The sequence below is a fragment of the Ochotona princeps genome, chromosome 9 (assembly GCF_030435755.1).
Source record: "Ochotona princeps isolate mOchPri1 chromosome 9, mOchPri1.hap1, whole genome shotgun sequence".
In the NCBI taxonomy this organism is placed as follows: Eukaryota; Metazoa; Chordata; class Mammalia; order Lagomorpha; family Ochotonidae; genus Ochotona; species Ochotona princeps.
In genome coordinates, this window is record NC_080840.1 from 40,317,210 (window position 1) to 40,333,724 (window position 16,515).

At 38.4% G+C, this 16,515-nt stretch overlaps 1 protein-coding gene across 1 annotated transcript in view; it reads right to left on the reverse strand.

Moving 5' to 3' along the window:
* PXDNL (peroxidasin like) overlaps nucleotides 1-16,515 on the reverse strand; it is a 384,948-nt gene that overhangs the window by 167,107 nt on the left and 201,326 nt on the right. Inside the window, 1 exon segment of the mRNA XM_058668897.1 lies at nucleotides 15,292-15,363. Coding sequence (XP_058524880.1) covers nucleotides 15,292-15,363 — 72 coding nt within the window.

Consider the following 16,515-nt stretch of genomic DNA (forward strand, 5'->3'; position numbering starts at 1 on the left):
CCCATGTGTACATTAACCTTACTTGCATCCTAGTTGTATAAACAAAAGCACGATGGAGAAAAGTACATGAGAATACTTTTCAGGTTTGGGGGAAATTTTACTCCTTTACGTACATGATTCCAACCACCCTGGCCGGCGTCATCTGTCCCTCCCTCAGAGTGTGTCTGGAGGCCAACTCAGCCTGCCTTTTGCCTCCACTTATACCTGGAGGAGAGTAGCTGGGAGCCAGTCAACAACATCTAATGCTGTTTCCATCCTCCTGCTCCCTGAGTTGTCAATAACATTGAACGTAGTTGATAACTGCCTCAGACCTAAAAGCACTGTTTGTTGGGCTCTGGAGGACTCGTCTTGTGTTCTCATAATTCACATGCCATTTACAACTCTCTAGTGCTCTCTGCTACTCACCTGCATCTCCAGAGCTGCCGTGGACTGGAGAGCCATGCACTCTGTCTCTGCTGGTCTCTGTGTACATGTGCAGTCATTCTCCTCATTCACACAAGGCTGGCCCCCAAAGATTAACCTCCGAAAGAGACCCCACCACAAATTCCAGACGCATAGAACCAGAAACAGCTAATTATGTATCTGCTTTTAACAGTGCTTCTAGCCTAACATGCCCAAACTGAGTGGCTGGTTTCTCCTTACAACCTCACGATTTATACCCCTCCACACTTCAGCAAATGAAAACCATTTTTTTTGTAGCCAGACACTATTGACACCCTTAGCTGTTGTAGATGTTGCATGCATTGTAGAATGTTAGCAGCAAACCTGGTATTTGCTGGTACAATGCCTGTGGCATTTCCCAACCCCAATTCAACATCTAGTGATCCAAGGGGTGCAAAACCCCAAAATCTTCTTTTAGGAAACAGCCATCTAGACCAAGAACATAGGCATCATTCTTAATTTCCCTTCTTCTGCTACCCTACAGAACATCCTATTGGCACTATATCCGACACATGTCCACCAAGGAACCACAACTTCCTACCCCTCCACTTTCCAGGCCTCTAAATCTCATCCTTTTTCATATTAAGCAGAAACCCAAATGATCATTTCAAACAAATCGGATCTGTCGTTGTTCTGCTCAGTCCCCAGCATGTCTCTGGCTCACAGTAGAGTCTGTGTCGCTGCTGTGCTAACACTAACTGCCCACCCTGCTGACAGTCTGCTCTTCTCCACCATTCCTGCAGGTTGGCCCAATCAGCCCCCCACTTCCTTGAACAAAATCTGTCAACTCAGTTCATGTCCTAGAGCCTCGGTCCCTGCCCTCTATGTGAAGGTTCCTTCCCTCCTTTCATTCGGTGACCCCAGGGAGGCCTCCCCTTCACTGGCATGATACCATACCTTATCCACATGCCCTGTAATGTACTGCCGCAACCATCTCTCTGCTATCCGTGTAGGACTCTTGAGCCTAGAACATTATTTTTTTGTTGTTATTCCCTTGTTGATTTCTGTGACTTAGAAAACACTTTGCATAAAGTAGATTCCCAGGAGTCAGCGTTCTGCACAGCAGATGAGGCTACCTGCTGCAGTGCCAACATCCCGTATGGAGCTCAGTTATTGTGCCGACCAATATGCTTATGGTCCAGATTCTGGCTAATGTCCTGGAAAAAGCAGAGGACGACACACAGGCTTGGACCCCTATCACCTCTCTCTCTCTTTGCCTCTCTCACACACTCACGCATGCTTTGGCTCTTGCTCTACATCTCTTCCTCCCTCTATCTCTATGCTTCTGAAGGAAATAACATAAAATGAGATAACATTAAAAATTAAACCAAAAGAGCCAAGACGATTTCTCACTTCTCTCAGTAGATGTAACACAGTGTCACTAGAATCAAAATAAACCGTTACCCCACTGTCACCATCCACTTGCAGATAAAAACATCCCAAGAAGCAAGTACACGTCTTCAGTGCAGCCTCCTTTTTAAGTGTTTAAACTTTGATGTTTAACTTCTCGTGGCTGAATTTTGCAACAGTGGCTTGCAAAGCTTTGCTGTCAATTTTTGTGCAGATCAAGGTACTATGATAACTGAGGCTGTGGAGTTTGACAGGCTTATAGTGCAGAATACAGATAAGCCAGAGTGGTCCTGACCTATCTATGACTCAAAGTTGTCTTCTCAGAAGGTGACCCGATGGTAGTGATCCCATTAAGGCATTGACTCTATAAACATGTTTTGTCATTACCAACTTGAGAGTCAACCTGAACAGAAAACAGAAAGACTGCTAAAACAGAATCCTATTATTTTTATTTTGTTATATTTACCTAAGGATATTCTCATGAGGACCCAAAACTCATGATCAAAAGATATCACTTCATGTTTTACTCCATCAGGGATTACCCATGCAGCAATGAACAAGTCTGCACTGCCTTCAGAGGCTGGGTTTCCCCTCCTTTACCCTTTATGACAGCAACGTTTACCTGGAAGTTGCCAGAGAACAATGTCACTTTACAAGGACAGTGTATTAACAAAGAGGCCTGTCATAAATCCGCAGGGTTAGTACTATTATGGTACTACCCTACCACATTATTTCCTTAACATTTATTTAGTTGAAAAAATAATGACAAAGAGAGACAGACAGACAAGTGAGCTCCCATCCACTAGCTCACATCTCAAATGTCTACAACAGCTAGGGCTAGGCCAGGTCAAAGACAGCAACCTGGAACTCCAAGTGGATGAATGATGGGTGGTAGAGGCCCAAGCCCGGGGACTGACTTCTGCTGTTTTCTCAGAAGCATTAGCAGCACGCTGGGTTATAAAAAGCACAGCAGCCAGAGTTCAAACTGACTCTCTGGTATGGAATTTCAGCATTATGAGCCACAGTTTACCTCATTGTGTTGCAGGGCTGGTCCCAATATCTTTTTTCTTTTATTTATTTTTCAATTTATGAGAAATGTAAAGAGACAAAGAGAAATTCCAGAGACAAAAGAAATCTATCGGCTGCTTGAACTCATCATGCCAGGAATAATCAGACCTAGGTTTCGTTAAAGTTCAGAATCCACATGTCAGTTAAGATTGCCTATGTAGTTGGCAGAGATCCAATTCCTGTTGACATCACTCAATGCCTTCTAGGATCAGCAAGAGCAGGAAGTTGGAATCAAAAACAGAATCAGAGCTCGAATCCAAGCCCTCCAGCACGGGCTGCAGACACCCCACGCAGGGCCTTAAAAATATCACCAAATATCTGTCCCAGAGTTTGGCTTTGACTTTCTCTTTTGATAAGTTATAGGTGAAGAAGATTAGATTAAATTGAAAATATGGAAGGAGAAAAATCAAAACTTTGGGCAGTTTGTTAATTCTCCAAGGGATGTGGACCAGCAGTTCCAGAGCTTCTTACAGAGCAGAAGTCAGGCCCCACGATGACTGTCTGAGTCTGCATCTTTAGCTTGGAAACACAGCCAGCTCTCTGTCCCCACGGGCTCACACCTACAGATAAGACATCTGCAAAAACATGGTATCTGCACCAAACATGGCCAGCCTTGTTTTTCCTCACCATTATTCCTTAAACAATACAGTATAATGGCTACTTAAGGAGAATTTGTATTGTACTGAGTACTGAAAGTGAGACAGGGATGGTTCAAAGGACACAGGAGGATTGTATGGGTTACAGAAAAACACCCATCTTTTCTTTTCCTAGATCTTATTTTATTTAGTTGAAAGACAGAATAAGAGAAAAAGAAGCATAAGCAGGGTGAGAGAGAGAGACAGAAAGAGAGACAGAGAGAGAAGGATCTTCTACCAACTGTTTAATTACCCAAATGGTTACAATGTCTGGGGCAGGGAGTGAGCCAAGGCAAATTCAGGAACCTAGAACTCTATTGAGGTCTTCCACATTAGTGGCAGGAGACCAAATCTTTGGACCATCTTCCACTGCTCTCTCACATGCATTAGCAGGGAACTGGATGGAAGTGGAACAGCAGACACTTGCACCAGTGCCTGTAGAGGGTAATGATGTTACAGCTGGTGACTTCACTAACTGAACCACAACACTGTACCTTTTGATGAACCATGCACTCAGAGCCAGAAGGTGCTAGGTCCAGCTTATAGAACCTTTTCCTTAATAAGCATAGTGGACAAATATGAGTTTGAAACTAAGAAGACATTTTTGTGCCATTATATAACACAAAATCTAAACTAAAAACGAAAGACATAGGGCTCAGAGATGAAGAAACTGAAATCTTGATCCAGGGCTTATACTCTGAATCTAGATTACAAGTGACCATGATCGTTTTCCTGAAGACAGTGGAAACTGAGTGTACTGTGACTTACAAGTTAATGTAAGCTTTGTGATATAACTAGAGGGAGGAGGGGGAAGATGTCTAGATGAGAATGTTGGCTGAAGCATGCTCTTTCTGGTCGGACAAGCTGGAGCATATCCCAACAGGTCAGGAAGCAGGGAGAAAGAGTGGGGAAGGATGCAAAGAATCCAGAGGCAGAAAAGGAGGGCATCTCCACAGGCTTTGGGAAGAGAATCACTAAGTTTATTTTGGTGCAGAACATTTTGACACCCTATGTAATTTTTTCAGAATGCGTGTTTTCTGTTTGAAGACCTCTTTATGTTTGAATTTCAGATTTGTACTTTGTACTATCATAAGCTTGTCTTTCAAATCTATTCTTCCACAAATTTTTCAAAGTCCTCTCCCAAACTACGCAAGGCAGAGTGCAGAGGGAAGAAAGGTGCCTAGAACAACACCGGCGTGGAGTTGGTTTAAAATTCCAAGACGGTTTTTTTAAGGCATAACATGCATGATTCTTTGAGAATTTGGATGCTTCTTTCTTGGTAATATATTACAAATATTACATCTGACTGTCTAAGCTTCCTGCTGGCCAAACAAGATATGTTACAAAATTAAACAGAATTGGGGGTTTCTGGTCCCTGCAAAACTTTTGGTTGAAACTTTTATGCAGTTATATCAGGAGCAAACCATATGCTTGAGAAAGATCTTTCCCCAATGCAGGGGCAGAGACTGAGAGAAGATTTCTGTTCTCAGACACCTGATTTTAACTTTAAAAATAACCCATGGAAAGTCCAAGTGTTACGTGCTTACTCTGCTGGTACATAGTATAGCTTTTAAGGCAGATAAAGTGAGATATTTTGTCATAGAGCTCATAAGCTACTAGAAATGGTTATGAGAAGAACAAAATAAGGCATAAATCCTAGTTAGGACTAGGGTAAGGTCTCCAGGGTATTAATATCATTAAGGCAGAGGTCAGGATGGTTAACCTTGGCTGTACACTGCAATCTCCTAGGGAAATTGGAAAGCAACCACTCAAAACCCCACCCATCCTACTGCAATTCTGCTCTATTATGAGGAGGAGGTAGAAAGGCAATGCTATTTTTAGGGGCTCCTGGTTGATTGCAACGGCAGGCTGGGGACTCTCTGGCTCAGATCACAAGGGTGTACCATTAAAAAGCAGATGAAAGTTTTGGCTAATTCACATCTCCTCTTATAACATAAGTAGGAAAAAGAAATCTGATTTTTAAAAACTCAGATTTAGATCAGTTTTTTTTTTTTTCAGAATCACCTCTAAACACATTGGGAGTTATCTATTCTATTCTCTGCAGACAAACTCCAGCAGTGCTTGGAACTGGACATGAGCCACCTGCATCACTCTGATCCCAGTCAGCCACAAACAACAGGGGGGATGAGGGACACATTTCCACCCACATTGGTCTGTTCCTCAGTGGGGTATTGGAGCTTTTTCCAGAACACCTTGGAGAGCAGCAAAGAATATCAGAGAATGTATCTGTTCCCCATTTTCATTTGTACTGAAGAACAAATTGGGTGTCTTCAAAGATCACTGTTTACATCATATAGATTTTATCTAGAATTGAATCCTGCTCCTTTCATGTAGAAGCCAAAATGAGACCCCATCAGGGTAAGGCTTGGGTGGGACCATGACACTGAGGAGCAGGAATGGGACACAGAAAGCCCTGTGCCCAGATGGAATTTCTCTCAACTGGTTATCATGTTACCATTGTCTTATTAAATTTATCTCAACTGCCCCAAAACTGGTTGGAAAGCAACATTAAAGAATGTGGGAATACTTTCTGGAAAGGTGCTGAAAATGGACTTTTCCTGGTGTTCAGGAGAGGAAATCCAGTTGGAGTTCATGAGAACTGCACGTCCACTTTCACAGCCGTAGTCCTGGGAAAGGACACATGATGCTGACCAGGCAGAAATGCACTTTGAGTTCTCCCAAACTACTTAACTGGTGAAAGCTTTTGCTTTGATATAATTCTACTAAAGATAAGCTCATCATTCTATCTGATCTGAACACATTAGTAGTGCATTTGTTCATCAGTATTCAAAACCCTGATTCAATGCAATAGCAATCAAAATTCACAGGACTCTTACTTCAAAACAAAACAAAATTCATATATATGTATATAATGAATATATGAACACACACACACATATATATATGAACAGCATATATATATATATATATATATATATATATATATGCTGTTCATTTTAAAGCAGCTGAATGCAGTAGCTACTGGGAAAACTATTGTATTTGGAACTCTCATACCTTGCTGGTAGTAATTCAGAATGATAGAATCATTTTGAAATACAGTTTGGCAGCTTCTCGGAAAGTTAAACATTAAGAGGAGGACACAATAATTCCACATTTAGACATTTATTCTCCCGAAGGAATGAAAACAGATTTCCCCACACGGACTGCTTTTCAACTGATTATAACATCTTCATTCATAATGGCTCCAAACTGGGAACAACCCAACTATCTAGCAGACAGTGAGTAGATAACCAATTTGTGATACATCCAGACATTACAGTGCTACCCAAAAATAACTGCAACATATTTCTGTTGTCCTCACAGCATAGGTAAATTGATGTTTTGAGATTTATTTTATTGATCTGAGATGAGGATACTAGATTATCCAGGTGGGCACGAAATCCAATGACCTTACCCATGAAAGACAGGCATGCACAGAAGATAATGGGGCATGAACACAGGTGTATTTTATAGTGATATGACCACAAACCAAGTACCTATAGTTTACAGAAACAGGAAGAAGAAAGGAAGATCATTACTGGACAGGGGTGGGGAAACTTTTTCTGTGAAGGGCCATTTAAATACATAAAGCAACATCTATAACATCAATTGATAGCAACATTATCGGCTTAAAGGTCAGCTTGCTATGTTTTGTTACTTTGTCAGGACCAAAACAAATGATTTGGTGAGACTTACACATGATGTTTCTGATCCCTGCTAAGAGACTCTGGGCAGGATCTCATTATGCCAAAACCTCGATTTTTTAATTCCTGGACTCCAGAAACGTAGAAGAATGTATGTCTACTCTTCTGAGCTACCCAGCATATGATAGTTTGTCATAGAAGCCTTGGGAAATAATATAAATATATAATATAATAATATAATATAAAGACATTGTACGTATTTCAATAAATATATCCCTAAAGCTCTTAGTTTTGATAAGGCACTGATTTCAATACCAGTGTCCAAATTTCTATTGGTGTATATATAAACTCAGTAGGTTTTCTAAGATGATATAGGAACTTATGGCCTTACTAAGCTTAATCATAATTACTGGGTCATTTTTGTAGATCTCTGAGAATCTCATATAGATTCATAAAGGTTTTCTTCTTTCCTCCCAATCTGTATGTCTTCTATTCCTTCTCCCTCCTTAGTCCATTGGTTTGAATCTGCATTCAAAGGCTGACAAGAAGTCATGTGAGCAGGCATCCATATCTTGCTCCCAACCTTACGAGTTACACTGCCATGGACTCAGAATCCCAATCGTTAAGAAAATTGCAGGTTCCATGGTCTGACCATGAAGTGCACTAGTCAAAGCTTAGCCTCCTCAGTGGCTCAGATGGAGCAGTGCACATCATATTCAGGTGCACATAGAGTATATGGCAGTCCATTGGTGCCTGCAACGGACACCTGGTACCAGAAAAGAAGACAGAACAAATTGATCAACTACCCCAGCTAAGTGTTGCCAATGAAAATCTTGGCAAACAGAGACTCTAAAGTGAACTATGTCAGCCAGTGAATTCTGAAGAGATTTCATCGTGCTTGGAATGGCAAGATTGGCAGCAATTCAGAATGGTTGAACTATCAAAAGCACTTAAGCAGTGCCATCAGAGCATGCCCCGCATCGGGGATCCTAGAATGGTTGGGAGGGCGGATGTGGCTTCTCCCTTTGTCTATCCCCTACCCCCAGATACAGAATGGAAAAAAGAGAATGTGGAAACAATAGTCTCACCCACTTTCCTGTAGCCCTTGACCGTTTGAACTCTAACCAACCATGTGAAGATCATAAAAAAAAGAAAAGAAAAAAAATCACTGTGATTTAGTTGAGGATTTCTTTGAAAGATCTTTCACCAGACTGAAGAAGATTCTGTTTATTCTTAATATGAAGAAAATGGTTATCATGAATGGATGCTGAATTTTACCACATATGCATTTCTAAGTATACACAGATGTTGCTTCTTTTCCTTCACGCTGGACAATGACATACGCTTTTGGTTTTCACCTATGAAGCTAAGCAGCATTCCTGAAACTAAACTGACTTGTGCCAGACTCAATTTTCTAACATTTAATTTAAGTAATCTTATATTGAGAAATATAATGATATTATTTCCTTGTGTCTGATTTTCATGTCATAAGGGGACTCCAGCTCACATAATAAGTTAGGAATTATTCCTTCAATGTTTTCTAAAGCAGGTTTTGTAGTATTGGATTTTTCATTTTCTTATGTATTTGTTAGAATTCATTAATGAAGACAGCTTGGCCTCCAATTTTGTTTTATTTGTAACTATAAATGCTTTAACAACAAATATAATTTAGTTAAGAGTTATACAACTGTGTAATTTCTCTTTCTCAATAAATATTATCAGCCATACCTTTACATTTTTATTTCATTCACAGTAAAAGTTACCAGCATAAAATTGCTCCAGAAGTTTCTGTTTGCCCATTTTAATGTCTGTCATGTCTGTAGATATGCACCCATCATTTCCTTAATATTGATCATTTGTTCCTCCTTGTCCCACTCATTCAGTTGTTGGGATGAGAACCAACAATGCTACCAATCTTATCAGCGTGTGCCTTGCAGACTTAGCTGTACTGATATGCGTTTACATCTTTGATGGCAACTCTTATCTCTGTCAGGTTTTTCCTTCTGCTTACTTTGTCTTCACCTTACTTGTTCTTTTTAGAACTTTAAGGCATTGTTGATTTGAAACATTTATTTTTTTCAAATATAAAGATTTAATTCAATTTCTTTTTAAAGATTTAGTTATTTTTATTGTCAAGGCAAACTTACAGAGAAAAAAAGACAGACAAAGATTTTTCCATCCTCTCGTTCACTCCCCAAATGGCCACAATGGCCAGAGTTCAACTGATCCAAAGGCAAGAACCAAGATCAAAGAGTCAGGAGTTTCTTCCAGGTCTCCAGGTGTGTGCAGGGTCCCAAATCATTGGGCCAAACTCTGCTGCTGTCCCGGTCATGAGCAGTGAGCTGCTGGGGCATGAACCAATACCCATATTAGATGTCAGAGCCGGCAGTCAGGATTTGCAAACTGAGCCATCATGGTGATCCCTTAATTCAATTTCTGTGTAATTTGCAATGTAGGCACATTGTAAAGTCTTCATTTTCTTCTTTTTATTTTGCTCAAAGTATTTAGTTTTTCTTGAGATTTTTGCTTTGATTTGTGGGTTTCTTAGCACATCTAAATATTTTTTAATCTTCATAGCACTTGAAAATACTATTTTTATCTTGATTTTGTGTGTTGTGCAATGTTAATATCAATTAGCCAAAGTTATTTAATAGTGTTATTCTGGTTTTCTATCTGTTTATTGGTTGGCTGTCTGCTTATTCTGCCAAATAATGAAAGATGAGGGTTGAATTTGTTTATTCTTCCCTTCAATTTTATTGGCTTCTTGTGCTATTTTAATTCTGGGATGGTTTGCTTACCTAATAACTACTGAATGGATGATAGGAATTACAAATTTCTGTTTGCTGGATATTACTTACTTCTTGCTGCTCAGGCAGAGAAAAACAGAGTAAATATTAGGGGCCTCCAAAATTCAAACACTGAAATCCTACTCCTCAGTAATGGCACTTGGAGGTGAGGCCTTTGAGAGTTCATTAAGGGTAGATGAGGTCCCAGAGGTGGGGTCATTGTGCTGAGATCAGTGCACTTGTACAGCAACAAGGAGACTCCGCGCAAGTGAGAACACAGAAAGAAAACAAAACAAAACAAAACAAACAAACAAAAAACAATAAGAGACACCCCCTCCCCATACTCTCAAGAGGTCCCAGCTTGCCAGATTCCAGAACTGTGAGAAATAAAGGTTTGTTGATTAAGCTACCAGGCCGATGGCGATTTGCCACAGCAACCTGAACTAAGACATTTTTTCCATCCAACAAACATTAAACTTTCTTCGCCCAGACCAGTTGCATGAAACCTGAGTCTTTCCAGTTTTTGCTTTATGTCCTAGTCTTCTCTCCCAGTAGGTAAGACACAGTTATTTATGGAAAGACACAGCATCTGTGCTTCACGACAACCTTCATCAAGGAGCAACTCCCTCTGCTTCCTCCCCCGTCCCAGCTGCCCAGCTGAAGCCTGCACTCTAGACCATGTTTAAGGTGCCACTTCTAACAGCTCCTTGTTGAACGAGCTAGCTCTGAGGTCTTTGTGTGAAGACCATCAACAAAACAAACACACAATGGCTCTGTTTCTCCTGACGATGGAGGAGCAAGAGAAGTTTTACCTGTGACTCCATTGGTCTCCACACTCAGCATGTGTGTGCACTCTACCTATTCAAAAGTAGTAGAAGAACTATTGCAGTTCCTACAGCTGTTGATGCCCACAAAATTTTAATTAGGCATCTGAATTTTTTTAAAGTAATGATAAAAGGCATCTAATAAAATATTTTCAGCTAGTATATTCATAAATCTCACTATTTAAAATAATTAAATCTGCTTTAAAAGATTGCAGTTGTACATATTTGCAGCCAGTTATGACTTAAATTAAAAACTGAAATTACAGGATTTTTAAAAACAAACTAGAAAAATCAACAAAGGTCAAACAGATTAAATTAATGATACTTGTGTCACTGGTTAAGTTTAATTTTGCATTTAAAGCTACACAATTTTCTTTCTCCCCCCACCCTTTTCTCTCTCCCCCTCGCCCTCTCTCTGTCTCTCCCTCTCAATTTTTAACAGAAAGCAAAGCAAGCATTTGCCTTAGCAGCAAACATGCCCATCTCACATCTAAGTGCTTGGATTCCATCTTGGTTCCAGCTCTTGATTGCAGCTTCCTGCTAATGCTGTCCTGGGAGCACTAGACTCAGGGAGTGGAGCCTCAATATTTATATAGGAGCCCCAGATTAAACTGCCAGATTTGCTTCAGTGGGTCCCATCTTTGTAATGTGCATTTGTGCAATGAACCATTAGATTGGAGTTATCTCTCTCATTCTCCATCTCTCTCTGTCTCTCCTCCCCTCTGTATGTTTCTTTTCTTTTAAAAAGAAACCGTTAAGTATTTCTGCCATACCCCTAATTTAAAAATATTTATAAAAAATTTACAAAAAAAGTTTTGAAATAATAATAAAATAGTAATGAGTATAGTAAGAATAACACTAGGCCTTATTACTTAAGCACCCACCCCTGCCAAGTGTTTCCTAGACAGAAGGATGTGTAGATAATCACAACCAGTTACTAGTATTATCCTCATTTTTAAGATAATAAAAGAAAATCAATATTTTGAATCATAAAATGAAATTATAAATATCAAATATTAGATAAATATACAACATTTTCTTACTAAAGTCAAACTCAAACCTATGAAATTTCTACAGTTGTATGCTTAGGGATGCAACTAATTCTATCTGTAATTGTAGAAGTTAGTGAAATAAATATATCTGAAATACAAAGCAGTACGTAATAACTTTACATAGATCTGGAAATGTTCTGTTATCATACCAAGGATATCGTAAGTGTAATACACCATTTGTACACAGTAAAACATCGAATCAGAAAACAAAGTAAGGGATGCAAAGTCACAGATCAAAGAGGAAACATGAGGACTGACAAAAATGAAAAATTATGTGTCATTTCAGTGGTCGTGTGAGAAAGATGGATGGAAGGCATAATTCTCACAGAAAAGATATTTCATATCTATGATGGAGGAAAGAAAGAAGAAAACTCTGGCAAAGAAAAGCAACTATTTGTTGTATCTGCAGAATAAAGGCAGGTGACACTCATATTACTTTCAGTAAAATGAGTGATTAACACAGTTTTACTAAGTCACAATTTCTAAGATCATATCAGTAATGCTTGCTATGAAAAGTGACACCATCAAGCAGTCATCTGTCTCAATGACAGAGCAGAAAATGTGTTTTGAAATACTATTTTCCTTCACAGATATTCTAACAGGATACATATCAATACAAGAGAAACTTACACTTTAATAAAAAAAATTCTCACATTCCACAATGTTCATTACATCTCAGGAAGTTTGTTTATTTTAAAACGCACTCTCCTAATATACGACTGTACTATTTATGTCTCTGAAAAATTCAGTACTTATAATTCTATTCTCCTCCCTACACCATCCTCTGCCTAGCAACATACACACAAAGAATTCTTCAGAAATAACTGAGGCTTATTAATACAAAGATCATATTTGTGTTTTAGTCCACCATTTTGTTGTGTTCAGTCACAAAATTCCCCTTGATATAGCCAAAAGCAGTGTAAGTAATCTAATGCAGCAATGAGCAGTTATCCATGAAGTGCAATGTAATTCATCACATTTTCAAGTGACAAAAAGATCAAAAACAGAATTAAGTGAGCAAACCCTTTCTCAGTACCTCTTTCTCACTTTCTATTTCCAGTGCTTAAGCGTTGAAGGCTGTGTCCTGAAGGATATAAGAAATTTCAGCAGGCTATTTTTACATTGATGTGAGTAAGCAGCACAGAACTAGCATCGCCAGACCCTACAGTTATCAAAACCCATAACATCATTGATCAGACAGTCCTGCCTTTCTCAAAAGGAAATTTGATCCAAAAAACAGGATTAGGTACAGTTAGAATTATAAAAATAAAAGCAATGTAAATAGACCTTGAAAAACAAAATCTCAGGCACCTCAAGTTCAACTTTAGTCTCATAAAAATACACTAAAATAAACCTGGATTTCAGAGCTATGAGTAAAACTATGAAAAATTCCAAGGATTAGTGATTATATATTTTTGGATACCCAAAAATCCTCTTAGAACAGAGATTCCTCATAGAATGGAATCTTGCTTAAAAAGAAAAGGTAGAAATGCTTTAAACATAAGCATTACTCAAGATTAGTAAGACAATTAAATACTAACAAAAGTAACACATTAACTGATGAGAATTGTGTGCATTTTAAGAGGCAATTAAAACTTTTCATGTGCGAATTTTATAAACCATGTGTAAATATAATTTATAAAAATAAAATATAACCCTTGTCAATACACTGGTAGGGATTTTGTTTGTTGTTGTTACTAATGTATTTACTCTTGAAAGGTTTATGTAATGGTTCTGCAATAAAATAAAAATTATCCAAAACATCACACAATGTATAGGAAAGAACAAAGCACTTTTCCACAGAAATAGCTTGTTAGTCATAAAAAAGTTAATGCAGCAAAGTAGAAATAATCATGTTTTAAATGCATATTTGATTACATACTTTAACACATTATCCTAATGATTTTCTTGGAAATTTTGAAGAGTATTGAGGGTAGAGGTGATTGCAGGGGCCAGTATTGTAGCACATTGGATTGAGCCACTCCCTGAGATGCTGACACCCCGTATGAACTGTGGATCAAATCCTGGCTGCTCCAGTTCTGATCAAGTGCCATATTAATGCATGTGTAAAAGTAGCGGAAGATGGGTCAAGTCTCTGGGCGTCTGCACCCATATAAGAGACCTATTTGGAGAGTGAACCAGCAGATGGAAGATCTCTCTGTGTATCGCTTAATCTCTGTGTAACTCTGCCTTTCAGATAAACACATACTCTTTTAGAAAGTAAGAAGAAAATGAAATGATGACAAATATCTTTATGAAATTAAGAAACCATGATGCCAGTGGAGATAAATTTGGGAGCCAAATGTTTCTATATGTGGGAATCCTATGTCAATCCAAACAATTTAAAAACAAAACACATCCTACCTTTATCTGAACTTAGAAAAATAATCCCAGCAGTTGTTATCAATAGGAAAAATCTCATTCCTAATTGGTATTTCTGTTGCAGACACACATGGCTACAAGAAATATCTGGATAAAGCATCAAACTGTTCAGTAGCCATGTAACTGATAGACAATTTTCTGGTCTTGCATAATTGATATTTAACCCTAAAATTCTCATAGGTGAATCTGAGATTTATATATTTTTAAATATTTTTATCTTTTATTTTTTTACTTCTTTTTATTATCATTTTATGATACAGTTCCATAGGTCCTAGGATTTCCCTTATCCCCTCACCAATTCCCTTCCCCTTCACTGGGTTCCCCTGTATCATTACTATAACATAGTTCTTCATACACAGTCACATGTCCATCAGTGTGGGCATGGACAATAGCAGAGATTCCAGCATCCTATTGTCAAGATATGGTAAACAATTTCATTGTAAGTCCATCTTTGTCTGGAAGTAGAGATGCATACTGCATTGCATCCTCACATCTAAATTTATATTCATTGTCAAATTCTGTAAAGTACACTAAGGCAAGATCAGGTCTGAGTTGCACTAATACCACAAAGTTTAATTTTGTGCAAGTCGTCAAATTAACCCCAATTTTGGTTAGATGTATAATATGAGAAGTTAGTTAGATCTCATGTTGCTGAAGTTTCCATACCAGTTAAATATCTGAGGTTGTTTCATAAATTGCCATAATCACAACTACAAACTACTTTCTATAAAATGCCTGTTTTGTGACAAGTGGTAAGTTAGTTTTTTTCATGTAGACGCTCAACCCTCACAACAGAATGATCTGGTTTTCAGAGTTGGAAATAGCAGTTCAGGTAGGCTAATGTGTCCGAAGTCACAAGAAGAAGAATAATAAAAGAATGAACAAGGATTCCAGCTGAGGGGTCTGCCCTGCCTATATGTCAATTCATTTGTTCTAATTTCTATCCAACGAATGACAAAATATTCAATCATTAGATCCACATGACAAGGCTTAAAATAATTGTTCAACTATCACCGACAGGCATTTAAATTCTTTTCTATTTGAATTGCAAGCACCAGCAATGCAATATGGATGTTTCTATGACTTACAGCTGTTCCAACGATATGAGGCCTTTGGATGCTTGTTTATCCAATATGTGAATTTCATTCTTGTAAAGGTACCTGAAAAACACATAAAATTCTACTAAATCACACAAGACATGGTATGGATACTGCATGTTTCAAATGGGGACTTAGAAAAAGCAAAGTGTTTTAGTAGGTGTTCATAGATTCTCAAAAAAATATGTGGCAACCCTGAGATAATTTAAATACATTTAATTGCCTGGTAAGTGTTCTACAGTTCTGTTCACATTCTCAAAGGCATCTTTGGTCCAAATACATAAGGAACTCAGAGTGAATATGGAGAAATTATGATCATTGCAGTCATAGGTAATGGGTTGCAATTTCTCTGAGAAACAAAAGTCTGCAAACAATATTTTTTAAGATTTTCTTATTTTATTTAACTTGAAAGGAAGATTTACAGAGACAAGAAGAAACAAAGAGAAAAATCTATCCACTGGTTGTGAACAATATTTTAAAACTCAGTAGACTCAATGTATTCAAAGGAGAGTTACACTTATGTAGTTAGTGTGTATCCAAATAGAAATCACTATACAGAAATAAAACATCTTAATAGCTCCATAAAACTACTTTGATCCTCTAGTGACTATTAGAAATCTACAAAAAGAAATATTCTGAATGGATTGAGAAATATAATGTTACTTCTAATATTACCAATGGAAACAATGTGCATGCCATATGAGCACTTTGTAATTTTTCAACCCCAAGATGGTAAGGTTACTTCATCTACAAAGTTTGAGAAGGCATGCAAGTGAGACTGTTTCTTCTCTCCTTGTATCTCCCAGAGTTTGTGCCCATAAGAATTCCTGACATTTCTGTCATTCCTCTGGAATGTACTTTCCCATGATATGAATAGAGCAAAGTCACCTGGTGATACATCAAAATTCTCACTCACAGGGCAGACTTTGGGAATGGTGGTGCAGACAGAAAACATCAACATGGAAGTGTGTTGGCTCACTCCCCACTCCAGTTGTTAACTGCAGCTTCTTTTCAGTTCAGACCCTAGCTCAAGAAGAACAGTCTGACTAATATGAGCTGTGACATAACCTAGAGATAGAGTGCATCAGTAACACCAATGTCTCTTTAAATGGGAGAAATGCTCAAGGTGGCAGCAAGGTAAGCTCTAGAGACCTCTCTCAGCACAGTCTGGGGGTCTCTCACATAAGAATATGAGGAGGGCTAGGAAGTGATAGA